The 23,177-nt window shown below is 45.3% G+C and overlaps 1 protein-coding gene across 5 annotated transcripts in view; it reads left to right on the top strand.

Annotated features, from left to right (window-relative positions):
• The window catches only part of CHODL (chondrolectin), a 381,063-nt gene that overhangs the window by 287,502 nt on the left and 70,384 nt on the right, over nt 1-23,177 (top strand). For 2 of the 5 annotated variants that reach the window (XM_069636397.1, XM_069636399.1), the window contains one exon: nt 6,666-6,768. The exons of 2 other annotated variants lie outside the window; for them this stretch is intronic. In XM_069636397.1, the coding sequence (XP_069492498.1) occupies nt 6,666-6,768 (103 nt within the window). Of the gene's footprint in view, nt 1-6,665; nt 6,769-7,006; nt 7,087-23,177 lie in introns of all 5 variants that reach the window. One more of the 5 variants, XM_069636398.1, reaches the window with a different exon arrangement.

Here is a 23,177-nt window from a genome sequence, read left to right as displayed (position 1 = left end):
AGGGTATACTTGCTTAAGCCCTATAGAGCACAGTATTTGTGTTTTAAGTCACAGCATTTGAATAAGTATCATCCATACCTCTATGTGGGGTGCAGCATGCGCCTCTCATTGCCCACATTAGGCGTGGAGTAAGCTGGGGTTCTCCACCCTAAAGTGCGTACAATACAAATCAGATCAGAAATGCAGGTCAGAATAGCATTGCATGCAATTAAAGTTAACACTGTCTAGCAACACAAATCATCAGAATGTGTTACTGTGAGGAATTGCCATCTGACAAAGGGTGTTGAACTGCTCTAGCTTTTTTTTAATGTGGCAATAAGCCACGAGGTGGCGGGCCAATACTGCCCCAGGTAATGTCCCCCGGGGGCATTACCTCGGGTGGTATTGGCCCACCACCGAGTAGCTTATTGCCATTAGTACCCCGGCTCATTAGACCGGGGTACTAATTGCTTTTTTTTCTGTTCCGAAACACGTTTCGGAACAGAACAAAAAAAAAAGGCAAAAAAATGGCCGCCGCCATGGAAAGGGAAAATGGAGGCGGCCATCGGGAGCGGACGCGCTGGGAACACAAGTGTTCCCAGCGCGTCCGCTCCCGAAAAAAAAGAAGCAGAAGGTAAGTGGGGTTGGGAGGGTGGAAGGGAGGGAGGGGAAGAAAAAAAAATAAAATGTACCTGCATCCCCGCTGGGGGATGATGGAAGCTTCCAGCCGTGTGGAGGCACGGAGCGGGGATGGCCCGCTCCGAGTCTCCACATTGCTGGAGCCTGCTATTGTTCCCCAGCGGGGACGCAGGAGCAAAAAGGTAAGTAGGGTGGGGAGGGAGGGAAGGAGGGAAGGGGAAAAAAAAAAGAAAAATGAAAAAGCTTACCTGAGTCCCCGGCGGGGGTCAAAGGCAGCCTCTCAGCCGCGGGGAGGCTCGGAGCGGGCATGGCCCCGCTTGGAGCCTCCTCATTGGCTGATAGGCTGTCACGCCCCCCGCCGGGGAAAAGGCAGCTGGAATCCTGGCCGAGAATCAAAGGATTCTCGGCCGGGTTAAAACCCGGTGAGAGCCAATCAGAATGCTTGTTGCATTCTGATTGTCTCTCACCGTCTACTAATGTTAAATAATAAAATGATGCTGGCAATTTCATCTCAGAATGGGTGATCTGCTAACCAGGCCGCCATTCATAAAACTCCATCATAACAGCACAGCGTATACCTGTGCCCTGATCAGTATCCTGAGTTGTAGCCCCTTCTGTCCCGTGGCACCGAGCAGGTACATAGATCATAGGTGCCCCTTTTGACAGTTGCTGTGAAAGCCGGATCACAGCAGTACAGAGGTTACATTTATGCACACACCTATATTCCAAATTGTATATAATTATGATAAACTACCTACTTGGTGGCAGGGTTGTCAGAAAATATAAGTCATACCTATTTTGGTATGATGGTGGGGAGTTCACATAATTATTAAAGCCACATCTGATTTGTAGCGTAACAGTGTACTCCTTGTTAACTCACAGTACTTGGAACACTACGAACTGCTACTCAGCAGTAATGTGTACAAACTCGCAATCATGCAATTTATTTGAAACCACATGGATACAAATACACGGGTTCGAATTCACAAACACTGTGGATATGACCACTATGGCGTTTTTCCTGTACAGTGCACAAATTAACTATTAGAATGCCAACAGGCAGAAATCTCAAATTATTGGTGTCCTAAATATCAAGAGTATATGCTTTAAATTATCATGGTGGAACATATCCCAACCCATCACTTTGCCTAAATTTGCCAGTTATTTACTTACCTATATGCCCTGAAGACGACCCAGCAGGGTTGAAACATGTGTTGGCGGTTTTTCAGTTGTTTAGGAACTTGTATTTGTAAATGTATATATTCTCATTAAAACTTGAAGCGTTAAATGCTGGCCAATATCAGCATCTAATACTATAGATGGTTGTCTTTTATTATCCCTCTTAATGTGGAATACTACTAGTTATTTGTAGGAAGCGCGGACATTGAGGATAACATGTTTAAAGATGTCCTTGTTAACTCAGTCAGCTATGTGAGGCTATGTGGATTTCAGGCACTTTCCTGTCTGCAGTCCAATGAATGAGTCAAATATCAGGACACATTTCTCTATTGACACTCTGGAGGTAAGATAACACCTTCCTTGCCAGTCCTCGAATCTGCCTTCTGGAGATGTGATACTGCCTGGTTTCAAAGTGCCAAGTCCATAATAAAGGCCTGCCTCACACTGGGGGTTGTATACCAGAGAACATGTAAAGCAGTAGACTGGGAAAGGGGTGGTGTTAGGACAGTCAAAGGAGAACCAGTGGGTTTGAGAAAGCATTCCTCCCTCTTACTTTTGTGTGGGCGTTTTCTCTCCGTCCTTTCCTCTCCACTCTCTGCAGAATGAGGCACTCTGAGTATGGCATTAGAAGACTATTGAGGTAAAGAAAGGGTGTCCAGGGAAGAGGCAGGCTCTGCTTCCTACCCATTCCCATGGCATATTGCTGAGGGCAAAGCCCTGTAGCCTTTTGCAAACCTCCTTAGGGTGCAGAGAGATTTGAGACTGATAAGGACTCACCTTTTTCCAGACCCCCCAGTCTCATATCATCCTGAGAGAGACAAAACAGTCAGTAGTCACCTTTTCCTAAAGCCCCCTGCAGTTGGTCTTACACCATTCTGAGAACCTGAACAGAACAACCCCTGTTGTCATTGCATCAAACCGATCAAAGTGCATTTGAGCCATGTTTGCCACATTCAGCCTAACGGGACCCACTGGTGCTGCTTTTGACACTTACTCTATTCTAAACCACCACTGTTTTGCATCTATCGAACCAGCTTCATGATGTAACACACCAAGCAGGAGAACAACGCCTGTTTGTCTCAAAGAAACAGCTAGCACCTGTGGATTACTTCAAATGCTACTTTGAACTGCAGACCTCAACTTAAACTGTTGGAGCATTGTGTCACTCATCGAACAGAACCAGCAGCTTCCGACATCTCAAACTGACTCATCCTTCAGACTCACCCTGGTGAACCATCCAAACTGCCTTGCTCAAATGCCACCTATGATCTGCACTGATAACCTGCTTCAAAATGACTAGACACCAGCTCGCCGCTTGAACCAGTACGACTCTCCTTATCATAACCTGGTTCAACCAACATTTACATCACATGGAATCCTGCTTTGAAACTGTTGAACTGCCTACCATTGGCGTATGGTATATTTGTAAGTGACCCTGCCTGCACTGGTCCACTTTTTTGGGCCTTAGACAATGGTTAAGTACCTTTTATACTTTTACCAGCAAAACATGTCCATTGTTACATTTTGTTCTTGTTTTGCTCTCTGAAAAAGTATCCAGAGTGCTTACACATTTCTGTTCTGCATCTTCTGTCTTCTTTTACAGCAGTGGGCTTTTATAGTGTTGTTGATAGTTTTATGAATGATTTGTTTAATTAAAGTATATATTTTGATAGAACCTTGATTGGACATTCATTTATTTTGCTACTGGCTCAAATGCACACCCCGTGTGAGAGTATAGCCTACCTTCTGCCCACGCCACCACAAATGGCAGAGGAAGGTATATATCTGAGTTATGCATGTTTTACCTTTTAGATTGAGATCACTGTGGGTTTGCAGAAGTGTTAGGCCTGAGTAGGTAGCTTACTCACTACTCATACTTGTACTCCTGCAGAGCAGAATTCATTTCATTGCAGCAACTGAAAGTAATCGGCTGGTAGTATAAACAAGAAGGGCGAAGCAAACAAATCCAAAAATAAGATGATCTGATACAGAAACTTGTAGTTTTCTTCGTTTTTAATTGAAAGGCTATACTATTTTCCTTTGTTGACACAAAGGTGATATGATCCAAATAGGCCGGACAACCCGACCAACAAACCTCACGCATGGTGTTAAGCAAAGTGTTAGCTTATCTGATAGGGGCCAATGAGGAGCCAGGAAATATTCTGGGTATTCAAATATTTGTGTAATGAAAGTTAAACACGTGTAAGAACCTACACACATATTTTTGAAGCAAAAGTGGTACAAAGATAATCCCTTGCTATGGGCCTGCCTACCTAGTAGTTGAGACGTTTCGCCTTTTTCTAGTCTGTTAAGGTACAAGCCATCATGTCCATGTTAGAGGAGATAACCAAGGAGAGTGAAGACAAGCTCAAACCAGCAATCACCTCAAACTACAATCCTATGTAAGATCACCTGGTTGCCTGACCTAAAACCGTGCACCCACTACATGCTTTTGAGAAATATAAGGAGCACAATATCCTATATTCCAACAAATCAGTGTCTGTTCTTCCTTGTGAAGTTCCTTTGAATAGGCTCATCTAAGATACATTACTAGTGCCTCCTGCAAGCCAAGATTAACCCCTAGCCCTCTTAGCTACACAGTCTGTCACAAGTAGGAGTAATGCAAGAGTTGAGAGATTGGTTGTGGCCCTGTTTATTTCCTATTGGCAGGCAATCTCGAGGTGCAGTGAAAAAATGGTGTCCCTCCTACAATCAATCTCCCGAAGGATGACACATTGCTCAGAAGACTATCCTGAACCACTCCTTCCCAGGGGAATTAGTATTTGTAGTTCCTCGTCATCGGCTGCCAGAGACTGCACTAGAGAGAGGAACTCGCCATAAACAGTCCCCGATGTAGAATAATAAGATAGCTAAGCGACTACATGTTGCTGCCTGGGAGGTATCCAAGCAAAAACGTTCATGTCTCGGTTCTTAATCAGCTTTTCTTTCATTTTCCACAGTTGAATAAACATGTACGTGGATCTGTCTAAAATAAGCACAACCTTTAATCAATACTCGCCGTGGCCAATCCAGTAATGGCATGCACCAAATAGATATTCCAATTCCCAGCAATACCCAGCCCTCCTAGTTGTCTTGCAGCTTTGTGCTACTGGGCAAACACAATAGATTCTAAGATCTTGAGCTTCATAAGACTTTATTACTGTCCCTATTAAACACATTGCAACCTTGTACTTAGTTATATAGGAAACTGTACTAACACAATTGCATACAATGCTGTGCCTGACTTTCATGACCCTCTCTATTGTTCAGTTATTTTAAGAGCTAACCACGTGATCTTGGCACAGTAGTATTTTTGAGTGTCCGGTACTCATTGCCACCCCTACCTTCTGAGGATCTGCAGAAGATAATACGACAGATCAAAGAATAAACTTCCACTGTAATCTTGCTTATCTATACCCGTCCCTGTATACAGGAACAAGGCAATCATCAAAACACGTGAGGTCCCCTTCAATGAATGCTTGAGGTGCTTATAATGATGAAATCGCTGTCCAAGAGTAAGGCCTAGCAATGTGTCCTTTTTAATGATAATTAGTATCCGGCGAGGGGTGAGGTGGCAGCCTCTCACCCAATGAGGAGGCTCTCGGAACGGGTGCATTAACAGTGGTAATTCCCCCACTCTGAGCTGCCTCACGGTGTCGGCTGCCCCCTTTGCCGTCCCTCCTCCCCCATCCACAGAATTCCCTCTGCGCCCCCCCCCCCCCTACTTACTGTCTTTTCAATCAATTTTGGGAGAGGACCCTCTGGGAACAGTTCTATCCCCGGCATGCCCTCTCCCGATCTGTGACAGGCCATCATGGAAAGGAAGAATGGACTTCATGTAGTCCCTTCTCTCCTTTCCATGGCGGCTAGTTTTTGTGTTTACTTTTTTCAATGGCCGCCATGGAAAGGGAAAATGGACTTTGTTTTCCCTTCCCCAGCAGCCATTTTTTTAACAGAGCATTTCTGAATAGAAGCAAATATGCTTTTGCTACTCCAGTCTTACAGGCCGGGGTACTAGTAACAATAATCCCCTCAGAGGGGGCTGCATTACCACTTCAGGTGATGCCTCGAGGTCTTCACTAAAACCAGAGCAAATGATAAACTAAATGAAGGAGTGGTAATGCCCCCCCTGCTCAGGGCTTATTGCTTAATTCATTACTACTAACAATCTGTCCTAGTTCTGTGATGCATTCTGTGACATGTGGTGAGTGAAAGGTCCATGTTTCGCTCCTTCATTTTGTGGCTCAGGAAGAAAAAGGTGGACAAAACAACCTATTCTGGTCCGAAAGTATTACCAAGATGGTGGCTGGGGCTGGTAGTTTATCATTTCTTGTGGCTGTTGACATACATCTCAGCATTCGAAAGCACATGACTGGGAGATTTCATTACAGAAAGCAGGAACAATTAATTCACCCATAGGATTGCATTGGGGTTAGAATTATATTAGGCAGGTGAAAGTGTAAAATAGCAATATTTTAAATTGAAGAAGCAGGAGTCTCCCCCCTAAATCGACGGATTGGCATGTATGCGTTCAGTGCTGCATGACATGCATGCACACTATTCTTTGCACGCTATGAGTCATATTGTTTTGGCAAGTAAAACTATTCTATTTTTCATTGTCATTTGACATCTTTATTACCGATAATCTTTATGGTTTGGTACTTTAATCCATTCTTCTTACAGCAATGGCATTAAGGGGTGAACACTCCTGGTTATCTCCAATGTTAAGTATTTGGTATTTTAGTTAGTTACTCGTGTGCTACATATTACATTCAGATTTTTTTTAAAATCAAATTGCAATAAAGAGTGTGTGAAAAAAGAAACAGTGCAAGCGTACTGACCAGGTTCTTGTTTTTTTGTTCTTTTAGGGATCATGCCAAACCTCATTTATGTAATCATCCCCACCATTCCACTGCTTTTACTGATATTAGTAGCTTTTGGAACCTGCTGCTTCCAGATGCTGCACAAAAGGTAAATATCAAAGATGGCCGCCGTTCCATGATGAGCTCTCTACTGAAAATATCTGATAACCGTATCTAAACGTCCGTCTTTTCCTGGCCTGCTGCATGCTTCCTCCTCTTTTTCCTACCCATTTTAATTAGCACCAAACTGGATATGAAACAGAGATGTTGTGCCCTAAATGTAAGGTCAAATTTATTCTCCATCTCATTATCACTTAGAGGCTTTTCATTTGTGTTCTTTTTTTCAGCGAAACAAGATACAACTGCATGAAAAACCCATCCCCTCTTATCATCTGACTTCTTTGCAGAAAGTGTACATTCCAAATTGGTATATACATCTCATTTTATTTCGCGCCTTGCATTTAAAGCACCTCATGATGACATTTTCTCCAAGTATATCATAATTATGCCCCTGGTTAGTGTATGCAATTACTGCTATTTGTAGAGGCACGCATCGCCTGCCGGGCTCGCAGTACAGTACTTGAAAGCTGCCTTTGCAGAAACATGAATATGTTTGATCACCTTGTCTTGCATTCCCTAGGTTTCAAGTGACTGTGAGTTCGAGCAACATTGCGATCTCTTTACAGAGAGCGTGCTCTCATATCTTTCGGCACATATCATGCAAACATGAATGCTTCTAATCAGCAGGTTTAGTTCACTTGGAGTGCAATCTACTTGGGAAATGTGAAACATGTATTTACTTTAAAGTTATGTTTGCAAGTATTTGTTTGAAGTCTCACTGGCTCCTTCTGCAACATGCAGATAGAAATGTTAGGGACAGGTGGACAGATCATATTCAATGTGTAGGACAAATATTATTTTACTGGTGTTTCCACACAACTGTCTAGATGGGCGCTCACTCTGATCACGACTTTGGCCAGCGGTATTAGCCCTACCGCCGAACTCCCCGGCGCTAATAGCGCCGGTTCACGAGTTCGGCGGTAATGTAATTCCCCATTGAGCCCATTCTGGAATGCCCCATTCCCCAATGGGCTCAATGGGGAAAATTTGCGCTCTTTCGCCGGCGGATTCCCCACCGGCGGTAATAGCGCAAATATTCAGCGGATTTCCCCCCAGCCAAGAGCTGGGGGTGAAATCTGCCGAAGTCCTGATTTGGCGGACCCTTAAATCTGGTGGTAATAGCGCGACCGCCGGATTTAAGGGTTACCGCCAAAGTCGTGATGAGGCCCAGATCCATCTGCTGCCTATGAGGTGTCTGTAGGTAGTAAGGGGAGACTGAGCAGCCTGCACAGATCTTTGCCCAATAATCTATGACTGAAAATCAAAGATATTGTTTAGGGATGGCCTAACCCAGAGTGTTTTGGAGCGCCTTACATGGCTCAAAGTATGTAAAGGTTGGAGTTCAAAATGTATTCTGGAAAGGATAGGAAGATTAGGGAAGACAAGTGATAGCAGTGGAGGAGGTGCACTGTGTAATTTTATTTTTGTGTGCATGTGGGTTTGCAGAGTGGAATGTGCAGAAGGTGATAACTGGATTGTCTAGTGTTTGTGTATGTGATGGGTTTGAGTTTGTCATGAAGGTAAGATAGATTTTTGAAGTGGATGGCTTTGAACACAAAGCAGAGTCCTTTGAAGTCAATTCACTGGGTTATGGGAAGCCAGTGGAGCTGGGCAAGAGTGGGAGCAATGTGTGAATGTTTGGGTAGTTTATGTAGACATCTGGCTGCTGTGTTTTATATGGCTTGAAAAAAGGCAAGGAGGCCTAAGGGGAGTGCAGTGAGGAAAGCATGTTCATAGTCCAGCTTAGAGAGAACCTGTGCTTAGACTGCGGTGCAGAAGTTGTCAGGGGGAAATTTAAGTCTGATGTTCATTTTAGATTACAGGTTTTGGTGACAGAGGCTATGTGGTGTGTGAAGGAGCAGTGGGGAGCAATGGTGAAGCCAAAGGATTTGACAGGTCTGGAGAGGGATATGTGTGGGTTGTCCATGGTGTGTTCTCGGATCTAGGTGGTGTGGTCAGGTGTGTACCTTGGGGGGCAGATGAGGAGGTATTCTGTTTTGGAAGGGTTTGAGTTTGTGGACGTATTTGGCCATATAGTGGTTGATGGTTGTGAGACACATTTTGAGTGTGTAGAGTTGTGAAGGGGATGAAATGTAAAAGTATAGTTCTGTGTCATCTGCGTAATTAGTGGAAACAGAAGTTTTTGCATAGGGTCGGTCCAAGGGTTTCATCATATTTGTTTAAGAGGAGTGCAGAAAGGGAAGAGCCTTGCTTCAGAGGCACCACCAAGGGGTGGCCAAAGGGGGCCACAGCCACCCTTATAAAAACAATGACCCCCCCAACCGGCCCACCTGCCGTTTATGTGTTTGTTTTGGTGTGCCACCCCAAGATTTCCAGTGGGCCACCCCTATGAAAAATGTCTGGGGGCGCCACTGCCTTGCGGACCCCATATTTGACAGGTGTGGGGTCTGATTGATAAGGGGGAATGGAGACTAAGTGTGTCTTGTCAGTGAGAAAGGAGGGGAACCAGTCGAGTACAGTGCCAGAGAGATTCTACTCTGGGAGAGGATGTCTAGTAGAATAGAGTGGTTGATGGTGTCGATGGCTGCAGAGAGGTTGAGAAGTATGGGTAGTGCTGTTGTTCTTTGTCTGTAATGCTGTGGAGGTCATCGAGCATGAGAAGAGTAGCAGTCACAGTGCTATGTCCAGGTCGAAAGCCAGATTGGAAGTGGCTGAGTAGGATGTTTGTGGTGATGTATTGAAGCAGTTGTGTAGTGACAAAGCATTCCATGATTCTAGTGAGGTATGGTAGGAAAGTAATGGGTAGTAGTTTTCAGGGAGCATTTGGTCGAGAGGTTGTTTTGTTTTATTGAGGAGGGGGAGATTTGTCCAGTTCTGATTGCATTGGGGATAGTACCATGCGAGAGACAGGAGTTGATGAGGTTGAGCCAGCGGGGCGTAAGGGTGGTGATGCAATTGGATGCATCATCCAGGAATTGTGCAGTTCTGACAATGAGGGTGATGAGTGTGTCAATGTCATTGTTGATAGGGTGGAAGGTGTCCAATGTGTTAGAATGTTTGGGAGTGGGGGTTATGAGTGGGAGAGCTGAGGGGAGGGTTGTCCAGATAGTGTGTATTTCAGAGTTGAAGTAGTTCATGAACGAATGGCATAGTACAGTGGATGGGGATCCATAAGGTGTGGATGGTGGTTTAGAGAGGGCTTGATGATGTTGAATAGTTTCTGGGTGTGATTGCTGGTGGATTGAAGTTCTTGTGTGCAGTGCGATTTATTTATCCCTTTGAAAGGGGCATTGCAATTCCCTCAAAGGAAAAAAAAAACCTTCATTAAAAGTATAAAATAACGCTGAATGGGTAATGTTTAAACACAAACATAGTAATGGCTATTTGTATAATTCCACGGACAAGGTTTTGGTGAGACAATCGATGCAGGGATTGTTCAATCACCCAATACCTTAATTCTGAAACAATCACACAACACTTATAATATGGGCCTCATTAAAGGTTTGCCGGTTTCCTGGCGGTGAATCTGTCAGGATACCGGCAAACTGAAATACTCATACTGACACTCTTTCCGGCAGTACTACCGCTGGATTATGAGTGCCGGTGTCGGATGTAGATCCCCATTCAATGGAGTCCCATTGGACTCCATGGGGGTTTTTGTCGGTATTACCGGCACCGGTAATAGCGGTTCCGTTAATACCAGCAATTTTTGCCAGTAAGGTGCCTAACTGACTGCAGGTACTTCAGGCACCTCACTGGCAAACTTGCAGTTAGCCAGTGCAGAAATGTGCTGGTAAACATTAATACTGGCACGTTAATTCTGCACCGACCAACTCGTATTGAGGCCTAGTTTTCATGATGTATTAATGTCCTTGAGCATCTTGTGTGCTACTAACCCGATGAGTCAACGTTGCAGAATTTATCAAGAGGATTTTACTTTTTCAGTGGACAAGGGTGTGGCTGAGAACTCAAGGCAGGTAGAGGTGAAGATACTGTTGCACAAATTAAGTTTTGGGGATAAGACTGGATTGTTGAATTTCAGTAAATGCAGATGGGATTGTTTACTTAAATATGGCTTACAATGACGAATGGCTGGAACACTTGACTACCACATTGCACACTAGAATCACAGAGGTTGGGGGCATTTTGCCCCACCACAATTAAACAGATATCCACCCTATCACAATTAATACTGCTAGTCCAAGAGCCCTGACTTTTATGGAGATAAGGAAATAGTGTGGCCCATATACCGACAAGGAATAGAGTATTTTCTTGACTGAGAAGTAGGTCGTGGTAGAGTGTGTTAAGTTTAAACTGATTGCAACTTCGCATCTTCCTTTTTTGTGTTTTGGGTTCCTATTTGTGGACATACATAACACTCCTTCCACAATCTCTCTGCAGGACATAGCATATGTGGGGTCTTATTCAAAGGGTAGCATCTCCCGTTGAACACTGCAGATGTGTAACTACTCTCTTTTGGGGGAGTCAAAATATGACCAGTTTAATAACGCCTCTCCAGCTACAATATCACAGACAGGATTAATCTGCCAATTCTAGTGCCTTCTCCTGTGTGGCATGTGGAATTTCCATGTAATTAGAGGCAGTATTCTCATATCATTTATTCCCATCAATGTAGTGTGTATGTTTGCCCAATGACCATTGCCTTTACAAGAAGGACACGTGTATGGATTGTCCGATATGTGGCTTTGTTTGCGTTATCACATGCACACTTTATGTAGTCTTCACTTGCTCAAAACTATCAAAGAATTGCTAATTTCTTATCTCAGAAAGGACAAAGCACCCAGTCTTCTCTAGGAAAAAAGTTACAGATCCATGCCTGTGGAGTGAGAGGGTGCCCCGAATTGCTGGCTTACCTCCTGTACATTACATTCCCCTAGTTATGTCCACCAACTGTCTGTGCTCGTTGGGCAGGATTTGTCCCACGTAGATGATTGTTGGAATCATAATATCTATTATTTATGTGTATCCAGCTATCGTTTGTACCTTGTGAGTTGGCTACAATGGATTTCCGTGCAGAAATAATAGGCCTAACTTTGAAGCAAACTTTAAACTTAGGTCCAATGATATTATTTTCTAACCCCACAGGATGCATACATTCTCTATTCCATGGCATGGGTGAAGAGTTCAGCTAGACCTTATGGTTATTAAGGGTGCCCAACACCCTTTTTATTCACTTGTTGTTGTATGGTCATTGTCTCTGCAAGCCGGACATGCAGGAATCATTTGAGCGACACATGAAAGCACATTTCTGATTTTCTATATTTTCCTTATAAACCTGTCATTTTTTAGAGTGACCAACGAGCAGTGGAGAAGGTGAACATACCCATCTCTGCTCGAGTGTAGGCAGCATTATTGTGCCCAAAATATTGGTAGCTGACTCCATGACATTTTTATCAAACATGGGCATAAGATGCAAAGTGTTTTGTAGCCGGCATTTAATGCTTACAAATCAGTAGTTGCAGAAATGTAAATTTGCATGTGTTATTATTAGCACGGACTATGTTGCACTGGAGTTGCTGAGTAATTTCAGATCAGCAAGCAGCTGTAACCAAACAACCAATTCCGCAAAAATATTCACTGCCGAACTAAGGAAGTAGTGTAGGTAAATATTTCAACAAAACACTTTTTGTTGAAATTATTTCTCACAAACCACTTACTTCCAGGTCAAACCGATGATAGATGCAAGCATGCCGTGTACTGCCGGCAGCAAGCAGGCTAGGAAGCATACAATTTATACTTCCTCCTTTTCTCTTGTGGCTGCTTTGACTGCAACCCAAAGCCACAGGTAAATACTAATCACATTTATTATAACTAATCAGTTAATTGCTGGTGAACTTCTTTGACTTTTGTCACTTTTTTGCAAGGGGTGGATGGATGTGGGTGAAGGAGGTTGTGGGACAAAACATGTTGATTTAATTTGATCTTGTCTTTGCAATCAAGTTGTTTTGTATTTGTTTGTTGGTGCATAATGTACAAAACACACAGCACAACAGTGAAGCGAGAGGTGGAGTGTAAATCTTAATCTGGTTTCAATCCTTCATCTATGGTAAGTCTATCCAGGTGGGTCTGTTAGATCCCCTCCGATGCCTGTTGGACTGTGGTCTGTGTGACGAATCCCAAGGTATTGTCGCTGCTTTAAATGGGGAAGCCACCCACCATGAGGCCAGGGTGGTGAGGGCGCTGCCCGATACTCCCCATGGGGTTGGTACTCAGTGGTAGCGTCAATCAAATAGGGAGAACACAGTACGGCTTTAACCTTCCCACCCTTACTCCAACCCCTTTTCGGTACCCTACACCAAATACCACAATGTACTGTTGTAATACCTCTCTAGTGGAACCCATTGAGAACAAAGACACTTATACAGTATTCGATCATAGTACTGAAACGAGGAAGAGGATGCGAGTAAGGTAGATCACTAGAAAGAACAAAGGAACACGCTCTAGCCTTTATGACGGCATGATTGGTCAGCTGTCATTCAAAAGTAGAGTGGAGAGAGAAGGAGGGTGTCTTCGTTCGAAGCTCGGTGCGGACCGAGCACTTCACTGGGGCTGTGGCGATACTCAGCAGATAGAAGCTGACAATACTGAGGAGGAAGGCAAACCTGCGGGAACCGACAAATTGGGAAGCAGACTGTGAGAGAGGAAATGTCCCTGCTGGTTACCAGGGCTGCCGCACTGTCATTAAGGCAATGGCTGATTGCAAGGCGAGTATGCGAGGGGCAGCAGAAGGTCCCACTGAGCCTGAAAAGCCACCAAAACTCCTGGGTGAATAAATAGAGACACAACTGGGAAGTGAATAACCTGGTGTACCCTACCTGGCAAGAGAGGAGCTAAGAAAAGGGGTATCATGAATAGGGGTTGAGACCCACAACAGGTGATAATCTGGTGTGCCCTACTTGACAAGAGCGTGAGCCAAGAAGAGTTGTATTGTGAATAGGGTCTGGGGCCCACAAGAAGTGAGAAGAAGAATTGCAGCACATCTTGGGAGAAGGAGCCAGGCTATTTTACCATGTTGCAGCCCTGTAAAGCCGGTCTGCTCACAAAGAATACATCTTGTGAAATACAAGAAAAGCTTTGGGCAAAGGGAATCAAACCTCAAGCCTTATGGAACTTATATTTGCTTTTCTACACCATTTTCTAAATAATCAAGCTCTTTTACTTTATCACAGCCTTTGGAGGTGGGTCTGCTCACAAAGAACAACCTTTGATAAACAGAAAAAGGACTCAGGAAGAGGCAATTAGATGCCAAACCTTGTGGAACCTTTGTTGTCTTGCCTGTACTGGTTTTGAAACTGTAAAGAAGTCTACAGTGAAAAGGCTTTGGGGAAAGGGATCAACCCCAGCCTCATGGAACTCATGTTTGCTTTTCTGCATAGTTTTTGAACTTTCATTTGGAACCTTTGTGCTGAATGATAATATCGGGTTGCAGGTTGGCAGTCAAGCGACATGTGCCGTTTCAACTTTTTCATAATATTCGATTGTGAGGCATAGGTTTTGGACACAGGACAGTGGACTTTACTTTGACCATCCTGACAGTGACAGTGTCACTAGTTAGTTTTGTTGAGGCAGGGAAACCCTCATAGAAATACATCTAGTTGACTTGCTCCATACCCTCCTGTTTTGTCTTGAACACAAGTTGTTATCAATAAATATGCCACCCATGTGTCTGTCTCTTACTCCCAGACCCTCACAGTTGCCTCGGGGGTCCCTTCAGTCTTCTATCATCTTCAATCTCTATATTGATCCACTGGGGGGTGGTCTGATTGCCAAATGGTGGATCAGCATCCACCAGTCTGCCAGTATGCTGATGACAACAACTCTACGTCAAGGCATCATCCACTGAAGATGTCTCTCTTGGATCTACCACATCTCACTTCATGGGATATTTTGTCACATTTTCTCAAAACCCTTCCTTGGATGGGCCAGCTCCTCATAACCCCTTTGTATCACCTCCCCTTAGCCTGCACTGCTTTACCTTATTTAACTACCCTCCACCATTGTACCCACCACACATTTACCACATTAAAATGCAGTAAAATGTCGTGCTCTAAAATGCAGTGGAATGACAGCATATGGATGGGAATACTGTGTTTTGTCTCATTGTCTTTCATGGGTGAAGTTAGTTCTGGATGTTGGCAGGAAAGCTACAATTTAACTAATTTAAAACCAATGTTCTTTTCTGTTCCCTGGGTGAACACAATTATAATATTCCTTTTTGTCTTTCTGTCTTGAGTAAGGAAAGCAGTTCTCAACATCGTTTCATCTGGATGGCAAACTAGCTAACTGACTAAACAGCAACATTTCCTTAAACACTCAAGTGGCTAAAAAACAAACAGTCGCAATATCTTTCATATGTTATGTCAAAACATGTCCACCGTGAACTATTCTCATTCCACAGCACATTCTCAGAACCTTTTATATATTGATGGCGGTAATGGCATTCTGATGGGCCGTCAAAAATACTGATGCCTATGTCTCCTTTATACACTAACGCATGCATTTCACACAAATGCTCATCTAGTGGTAAGTGCAAAGAGGCATTTTCTGCCTCTTTGCACTTGCTGAATTCTGAATATCACTTTAACATTTGCTATTTATTTATTCATTTTATTGCAACATTTATATCGAACGTTTACCTTGCTTTCAAAGCTGTTATACTCCATCAGCCCCCTTAACTTCCTAATAGATGAACCTTATCTGGCAGGGGTCAGGGAACTCGAGAGGTAAGCATCGAAACACTTTGCAATTAATCTACTGGAAAATCTGCTGCTTCTAAACAGGGAATTTTCATGCATAACACAAGCAGTCTGGAATGCTTTTCCAATGTATCTGCAACTTGGTTCCTTCCCTGTTGACCATTCTTTCAAGGCGTTGAAGATGCATATATTTTCCCTTTCTTGAATCCACACACATTTCTCTGTCATTTGCCTTCCTCGTTTGAATCGTAGCCATAGTGTTAAATATGTTTCTTTGCTCTTACTGTTACCATGTTTGTAGTGTATCAGGTTTGTATTATCATGACCCGTGTTTGTAAAATGCTCTTCTTTCTTTGGGTAAGATGATGCCTGGTGCAAGAGCATGCAGAAAGCCCTCATGGACAAAATCTCCCTCTTTCATACCAAAATCCAGCACAAACTTGCCTCCCTCAATGCCACATGCTCAGCCGTCTCTCTCCCCCAACTATACACCTGCCCAGAAATCCATTTTCAAATTCAGCCATGTCCCCACCCAAGAGGTTACATTGCTCCTCAACAGCCATTTACTCCCTGGTCTTCTCTTACTGTATTGGTGGTAAAACCTGATGGGAGTTGGAGATTTTGTATCGACTTTAGGAAACTTAACGCCATATCTGCCTTTCGACGCTTACCCAATGCCATGTATTGATGACCTTATTGACCGGCTGGGTAATTCTGTCTATCTCTCTACCATAGACCTCACGAAAGGTAATTGGCAGGTCCGATATACAGTCCCGACAATGAAAAAAACATCTTTGCAACACCTATAGGTCTGTTTCACTTTAAAGTACTACCATTCGGTCAACATGTGGCACCTGCAGCATTCCAGAGATTAATAGATAAGATTTTACAGCCCTCCTCTAACTTCTCTGGGGCCTATATAGACAACATTGTGATACACCGTAAAACTTGGGAAGATCATTTATATTACCTTTACACATAAAGGTCTTATGACCTCTGCAACTCTCTCTCATTCTCCATTCTCCCCGCTGGCCCAACTTACTTTGCAGGGCACACTCTGGATATTTTGATCTCTTCAGACCTTCCCCTCTCTGTCCCTCTCACCACTCCTCTCTCCTGAAGTGATCACTTTCTCCTCTCCTCCCACCTCACCCTCCCTACCCCTCAGGCCAAGCCACTTCCATCACTGCCACCCACCTTCTCGGTCATCCGACCCATGAACAGTGTGTCAGCTGAGGCTTTCGCTGCCACCTTCCCACTCCCCTTCCTCCTCGGGCTGACTCTCATCCTGACACAGCCCTCTGCACGCTCCACTCTGCTATATCTGATACTCTTGATATCCTTGCCCCTGTCATGAGAACCGCTTGAAGCCCAAAGCCAAGTGCAACTCCTGGTTCGACTCTGACCAAGTGTAGGGTGGCCGAGAGGAAATGGCATGCTTCATGTACATCCTCTGACAAGCTGGCCTGCCGCCTGCTGCAAATATTGTCTCTCTGTCCTAACTAAGAGGAGAGCGCATATCCAAGCTTGCGTCTCTGCGGCATCTAACAACTCAGCTGAACTCTTTCAAATCTGCAAGGAACTGGCAAATTCTGCAGTCTCTACCTCTCCTGTCCCTTCCCAGGCCCTCCATACGGCATTGGCTTCTCATTTCATCTCTAAAACTCAGGACATCCTGTCCACTATCTCCTCCTATCCACTCCCTCCACCCACCCCCCCGATTTTCCTATGGCCTTTCTCCACCCTCCTCTCCTCCCTCCTTCTCTGCCTTTCCCCAGTTCTCCGCTGACGAGGTTTCTATACAAGTCCGATCTATGAAAGTCTCGTCAAACAGATTCACCCCTGTTCCTCCAAAACCATAAAGGACCACATTGACTCCCTGGCTCCTGCCCTGGCTGGTTTCTGCAATCACTCCTTCACCACTGGAGTCTTCCCATCTGCCCTGAAGCACTACTTTGTGCACCCCCTTCTTAAGAAACCCTCTGCCGACCCCTCCTGCCTGGCTAACTATCACCCCATCTCCATCACTCCCTTCCTGGGAAAGCTCCTGGAAAAACTGGCCATCCCCCAGCTTAATCTCCACACTGAGTCTGTTAGCTGTCTTCATGACCATCAGTCTGGCTTCAGAGCTGCCAGAAGCACAGAAAATGCTCTCCTGAACATCCGTGAAGACCTGCTCTCCAACCTTGACTCTAACAGCCCTTGCATCCTCATCCTGCTTGATCTCTCTTCTGCCTTTGATACTGTCAACCATGCAATCCTGCTCAACAGTCTCTGTGATAACCTTGGTATCTCTGGTCAGGCTCTGGCGTGGCTGACTACTTTCCTCTCCGACCGACCAGAACAGGCTCAACTTGGGTCTTTCCTCTCTGCTATCTTTTTATCTACCTGTGGTGTCCCCCAGGGGTCTAACCTCTCTCCCTGGCTGTTCAACCAATACCTGGCACTCCTGGAACACTGTATAGCTGCTCTCTTCCCCAAGTTTCAGTGCTAAGCGGATGACACTCAGCTCATCTTCAGGCTTCCCTCGGCCTCTTCCTCTACTTCCCTCATCTCTGACTGTCTGTCTGCTATCCAGGAATTGTGTGCTGCCAATGACCTCTGCCTTAATGGCAGTAAGACTGAGATTCTCCTCATCGGCACACCGGCTCCATCATTTCCTGTAACTCTCTGACTGCCTCTCTTGGCACCCTTCGTGCTCCCACCAGCACGGCTAAAAATATCGGGGTCATCTTCGACTCTTCCTCACATCTCTGACATCTCTAAGAAGTCACACTACCAGCTGCACCTCCTCAGAGGTATTCTTCCTTTCCTCTCCTTCCCCCAGAAGCTCACTGTCTCCAGAGCTCTGGTTCTCTCCAGGCTGGACTATTGTAACAGCCTCTTTTTAAATCTGCCTGCTTCTACACTCCGTCCTCTGCAACTTATCCAGAACAGGACTGCGAGACTTGTCTTTGGCCTCAAGCCCAGGGATCGTATCTCTCCAGGACTGAAATCTCTTCACTGGCTCCCAGTAGCTGCAAGGATTAAGTTCAAAACCCTCTGCGTCGTCCACAAGGCCTTCTGGGGCCTCAAAAACTCCAACTCTCTCTTCCTAAATACCTTCCTTCTTGAGCTCTTTGCTCATCTGCCTCTAATTCCCTCAGGGCCAGTCGCTTCTCCAAGCAAAGAGTTGGTGGTATATCTCTCTCTTCGGCTGGGGCCTCCCTCTGGAACAGCCTCCCTTCCTCCCTGAAACTTGAGGAGAATCATCTTCGGTTTCCGTAAGCACCTCAAAACCTTTCTCTTTACATCCGCTTTTTCTCCTCCTCTCCCTTCCTGATTTCCTGGCTGACACTGAAACTGCACTGGTTACCTGGCCACCCTCTGATCTCGGGCCCAGGTTCACTCCCCCGCCAGTCGCACTGCTGCACTGCCTTCCTGGCAACCCCCCGCACTTGGTGACTGTTTTCTGTATCCCTACGGTCCCACTTCCAGCACTTGACACCGGACGTCTGCACTTACCCTTTCACTTGACACCTTCTGGCCGTACTTTTACTTATTCTATATTATTATCTTATCCCATGTACTGCACTGTCCTCTCCCCCTGCCCCTACCGCACTTCTCCTCCTTCCCCTTCTCATGCACTTGCGCGATCTGAATTACAACTGGTCTAGTAGGATTGTTGTCTGTCTTCCCCTGTTCCCGCTCCCTTGCCTCGTCGCGCCTTGAAACACTTGTGCATAATGCCATATCATATCATATCACGTCATGTGAGTGTTGAGAAAATCAGGTTTAAACGCTAACCTGAGAAATGTAAATTGGCTCAATCCGCCGTCAAATAACAGGGATTTCTGTTGGGGTAATGGCACTGTACAGCCCCAGCATGACAAAGCCAAGGCTGTCGTTGATACTCCCACACCAATGACCAAGAAAGATTTTAGGGCCTATTGCCAATTTCTCCCAAATTTCTTGAGTAACACTGCAAGACTCAAAGATAACCTGAAAAAAGCTCAGCTCCAAAAGATCAGGTGGGGTGAAGAAGATGAAATCTGTTAGAGCACTTTAAAGCAGACCCTCAGACAGAGCCCCATTTTAAAGGTAGATGACTTCTCTAAAGAGTTCATTTTACAGACAGACTCTGCATTAACTGGACGGGAGCACCTTTCTCTCAAGATCATGAGGACTAACACCCACTATTATACATCAGTAGGAAATGTTTCCCACGGAGAAGAATTATTCGGTTATCGAGCTTGAGGCACTGGCAATCAAGTGGGCTATGCCCCATTTCAAATATGACCTACTGGGTTCGCAAATTCGGATTAGTCACTGACTATTCTCCTTTAGTGTGGATCAGCCAAAGAAAAAAGTCTATCCCCAGAGCTTTGCAATGGTTCTTGGGCCTTCAGCCATATTGTTTCACAGTGGAACACCAGAAGGGTCGAGATCAGGGCAATGTTGACTTTCTCGCCCAGTTTCCCAATTAAACATTTAGGTCCAATAGGGGAAGGGTATGTTAGGGATCTGATGACGTCCTCACCTCTTTTCTCCCAGAACCGTCCTGTTAGGTGGCCATGGTAAGGTAATCGCTTTTGGATCCAGACCCTGGGCATGGATATGCAAGGGGGCATCACCTGGGTGAAGGGAACTTGGGGAGTGGGGAGAGGATGTCCTTAGATGAGACATGGTATCCCCCATTCCCTTTTCAAAACTAACCTTCTATCCCTCAAACCTCTGTAGGATACTGTCAGCCCTTTTCCTTTTCTTCCTTTCGATATGCCAGCAAGATTATCACCTAGACACTGGGATAAGGAAGAGACCAACCAGGAGGACACATCCTCATTTAGGTGAGAGAAACTCATATTCACCTTATGTTGTTAATTCAGACACACATCAGTCAAATACCAAGACGAGTAGGAAACAGTACAGAGTAATGGACACTTTTTTTTCAAACCACCCTAAACACCACTCGGACGAAGAATAGGGCTATGTAAGTATACCATTGGAATAGCCAGACATGTCCAGCTAATAGGTTTCATGAAGGTCAGGCAACTGAACTAAATGCCTCACACCAGTGGGCCTTTGACAATCCCCATAGGTATAAGAAGCCTGGCTGCACAGCAAAAGGGAGAGCACCCAAAGGAACTCAGAGGCAGGTTGCTGAGATGAGTGTGAGAGAATCTGGCTGGAGAGCAAGAGGAGTGGGAGCCGAGAGCAGTGTCACGCAGGAGAGATGGACGCTGTTGCAGAGGCCTGACACGAGAGGGTCAGGAAGGCCTGCCAACTCTCCCTGCTGGGTGCACACATCAGGAGCTGTGGGTCTGAGACACTACAGCGGCTTCAGAACACCAAGAGAGTGAGTGGTGCTCTCTCCGGTCTCCACGGAGGAAGAGCAGAGACATGAGAAGCTAGATCGCAGCACGAAGAGCCAACGAGAAGCCAAAGTGAGCTGCTGTACGGAGCTAGTGGGTGATAATGGAAACACTCATACCGGGGCGCTCTGGGGGCTTACAATACACACTCTTAACTACTGAATGAATAGAACATTGTTATAAGAACTTTTGGAATGCATAAACCAGTGCTTTTGGAAAAGCTAACAAACTGAAAGTGATAATAAGCAAATTTGAATACTGAATGAAGGGATATCAATTACGTGGCCTGTAATGGGTGGACTGCGTGGTCCGACAACTGCACTTAGTTAGAGGGCCCTTTTTCAACTGCTGATTATATGATTGATTTTGAAGTCAAGAAGTAGACTTGAACCAGTAAAGAGTACTAATGACAAGAGAGTTGGGAAGTGTCCCAAGGAGGAACTGTATTGTTATGAAAAGCTGGAAGATTTGAACTCTTGGAGAAGGGAACCCCAGTCTTTTGTGAACTCGGGGAAGGGGGAGCTGATCATAAGTCAAGAGTCGGATGAAACTCTACACTTTCCTTTGAACTTTTGAATACTGTTCATTTATTTATTTAATTTATTTAATGGTTATTTGTATTGTGCACTATACAGCAAAATTGTGTTTCAAGGTGCATCAAGAGTGAGCGGTGGGTAGGGATATGGGAGAGAGGTATAAAACAAAAACAAAAACATTCTTAAAAGGTCTTGAAGCATTCAGAATGTTCAAGAGCTATCACATGAGAGCATGAGAGTGGGGGGGGGGGTGAAGTGCAAGGAGGAGTAGACGGGACAAACAAACAAAGCACCCTTACTAGGTCATGAGACGATTTAGAGCGTGGCCGTCAGGGGTGTTGTTAGGTCTGGAAAAGATCAGGGGCTAAGCTAATCTCGGGACTGGCAGGACTCGGGGCTTGCTAGAGACTTTTGGTTGTAGCCTGTGAGCCTCGATCTGGGGCTAGAACCAAAAGCCCTGGGGCTATAGCCCTCTCAACCCCCTTAGCAACACCTCTGGTTCACATGCTGCAACATAAAAGAGGGAGATTGGGCGGTAGGGGAGTGCATGAGGGGAGAAGGTAAGAGGTACAGTAATGCAAAGAGTTACAAAGCAAAGGAACATGTAGGTAAACTTCATCATGGAGAATCCAGACATGCAGTTCAGACAAAGAGGTAAGTATGACTGCAAAATCAAAAAGCTTGCCTCAGGGATTCATGGGCTAGATAAGGCATAAAGACAGTCAAATGCCTCACAACAGTTCAAATTCAATCCGTGGTTGCAGATAAGTCAATACAAAACACAGAAAGAATCCAAAGTCAAATCGGTGGTTTCAGGTATGTCAGTGTAAACACATCAAGGATCCAATGTCAATCGGTGGTTGCAAGTAAATCAATGCAAACACAGCAATGCTCCTAAGTCAATCCAAGGGGTAAGGTAGGAAGTACAGAACAACAAACAGGGCAGTGAGCCACGGACAGAGGGTGGAGGTGGATAAATAATAAGAAGAGCCACGGCTGTAGATTTAACACCAGTGGGTGCAGTAAGTAATGGGAGACACAACAGGTTCAGAACAGTAGATTAGGAGCAGAGGTAAAGAGGCCAGGTAAGAAGGCCAGGGAAGGCATGTGGGCAGGGCAGGATAATGTGGGGAGCACTGCATCACAGGAAACCTGTGGATGCCCCAGGTGAGTCCTGAGAGGAGAGGTGAAACAGTGGGAGTGGTATCACAGGACAAAACAAGTAGAAAACACATACCACAAGTGGAGGGTGAGGAGGAAGGACAGATGGGTAAAAGGAGGCCACTTGCTCAGATTAAACAGAATTGTCCACAGGGGAAGTAGCAGGGCAAAAAGGGGTGGGGACACAAACACAGCAGCATGTGAGGAAGATAAGGCAATGGTATCAAGAGGAGGATAGCAGGCATGCCAAAGCAAGAAGGAAAGGCAGATTGCAGAAAGGAATGAAGCATGACCCAGTAACTTAGGGGGATCAAAGGTGCTGGAGCGTATCCCACTGTGTGTGATGGGCATTGAGGAGGAAAACAAGGCTGCAGGTGAATGCGTCCAACAGCGGAGGCCCGAACCAACAAAGGAGATAGGAGCAAGAAGGTAGGGAATGGGGGGAACACCAGGGCAAAGGGGAGAAACAACGAGGCAAGCAACAACAAAGGAGACAGTAGCAAGATGGCGGGGAGGGGGCAAACACTGGGGTCAAGTGGAAAACGAGGAGGAACAAAGAAAACAATGGAGCCAGGACAGAGAAGGTGGGGCAGCGGGGAAACACGGGGGCAAGTGGAAAGATGAGGAGGGACGGAACAGCAGGGAGACAGGGGTGAAATGGCAGGGGGTACC

The sequence above is a fragment of the Ambystoma mexicanum genome, chromosome 7p (genome assembly GCF_040938575.1).
Source record: "Ambystoma mexicanum isolate Mex_15411 chromosome 7p, UKY_AmexF1_1, whole genome shotgun sequence".
Classification (NCBI taxonomy): Eukaryota; Metazoa; Chordata; class Amphibia; order Caudata; family Ambystomatidae; genus Ambystoma; species Ambystoma mexicanum.
Note: the sequence above shows the minus strand (reverse complement) of the source record. Positions and strands in the feature narration are given on the sequence as shown.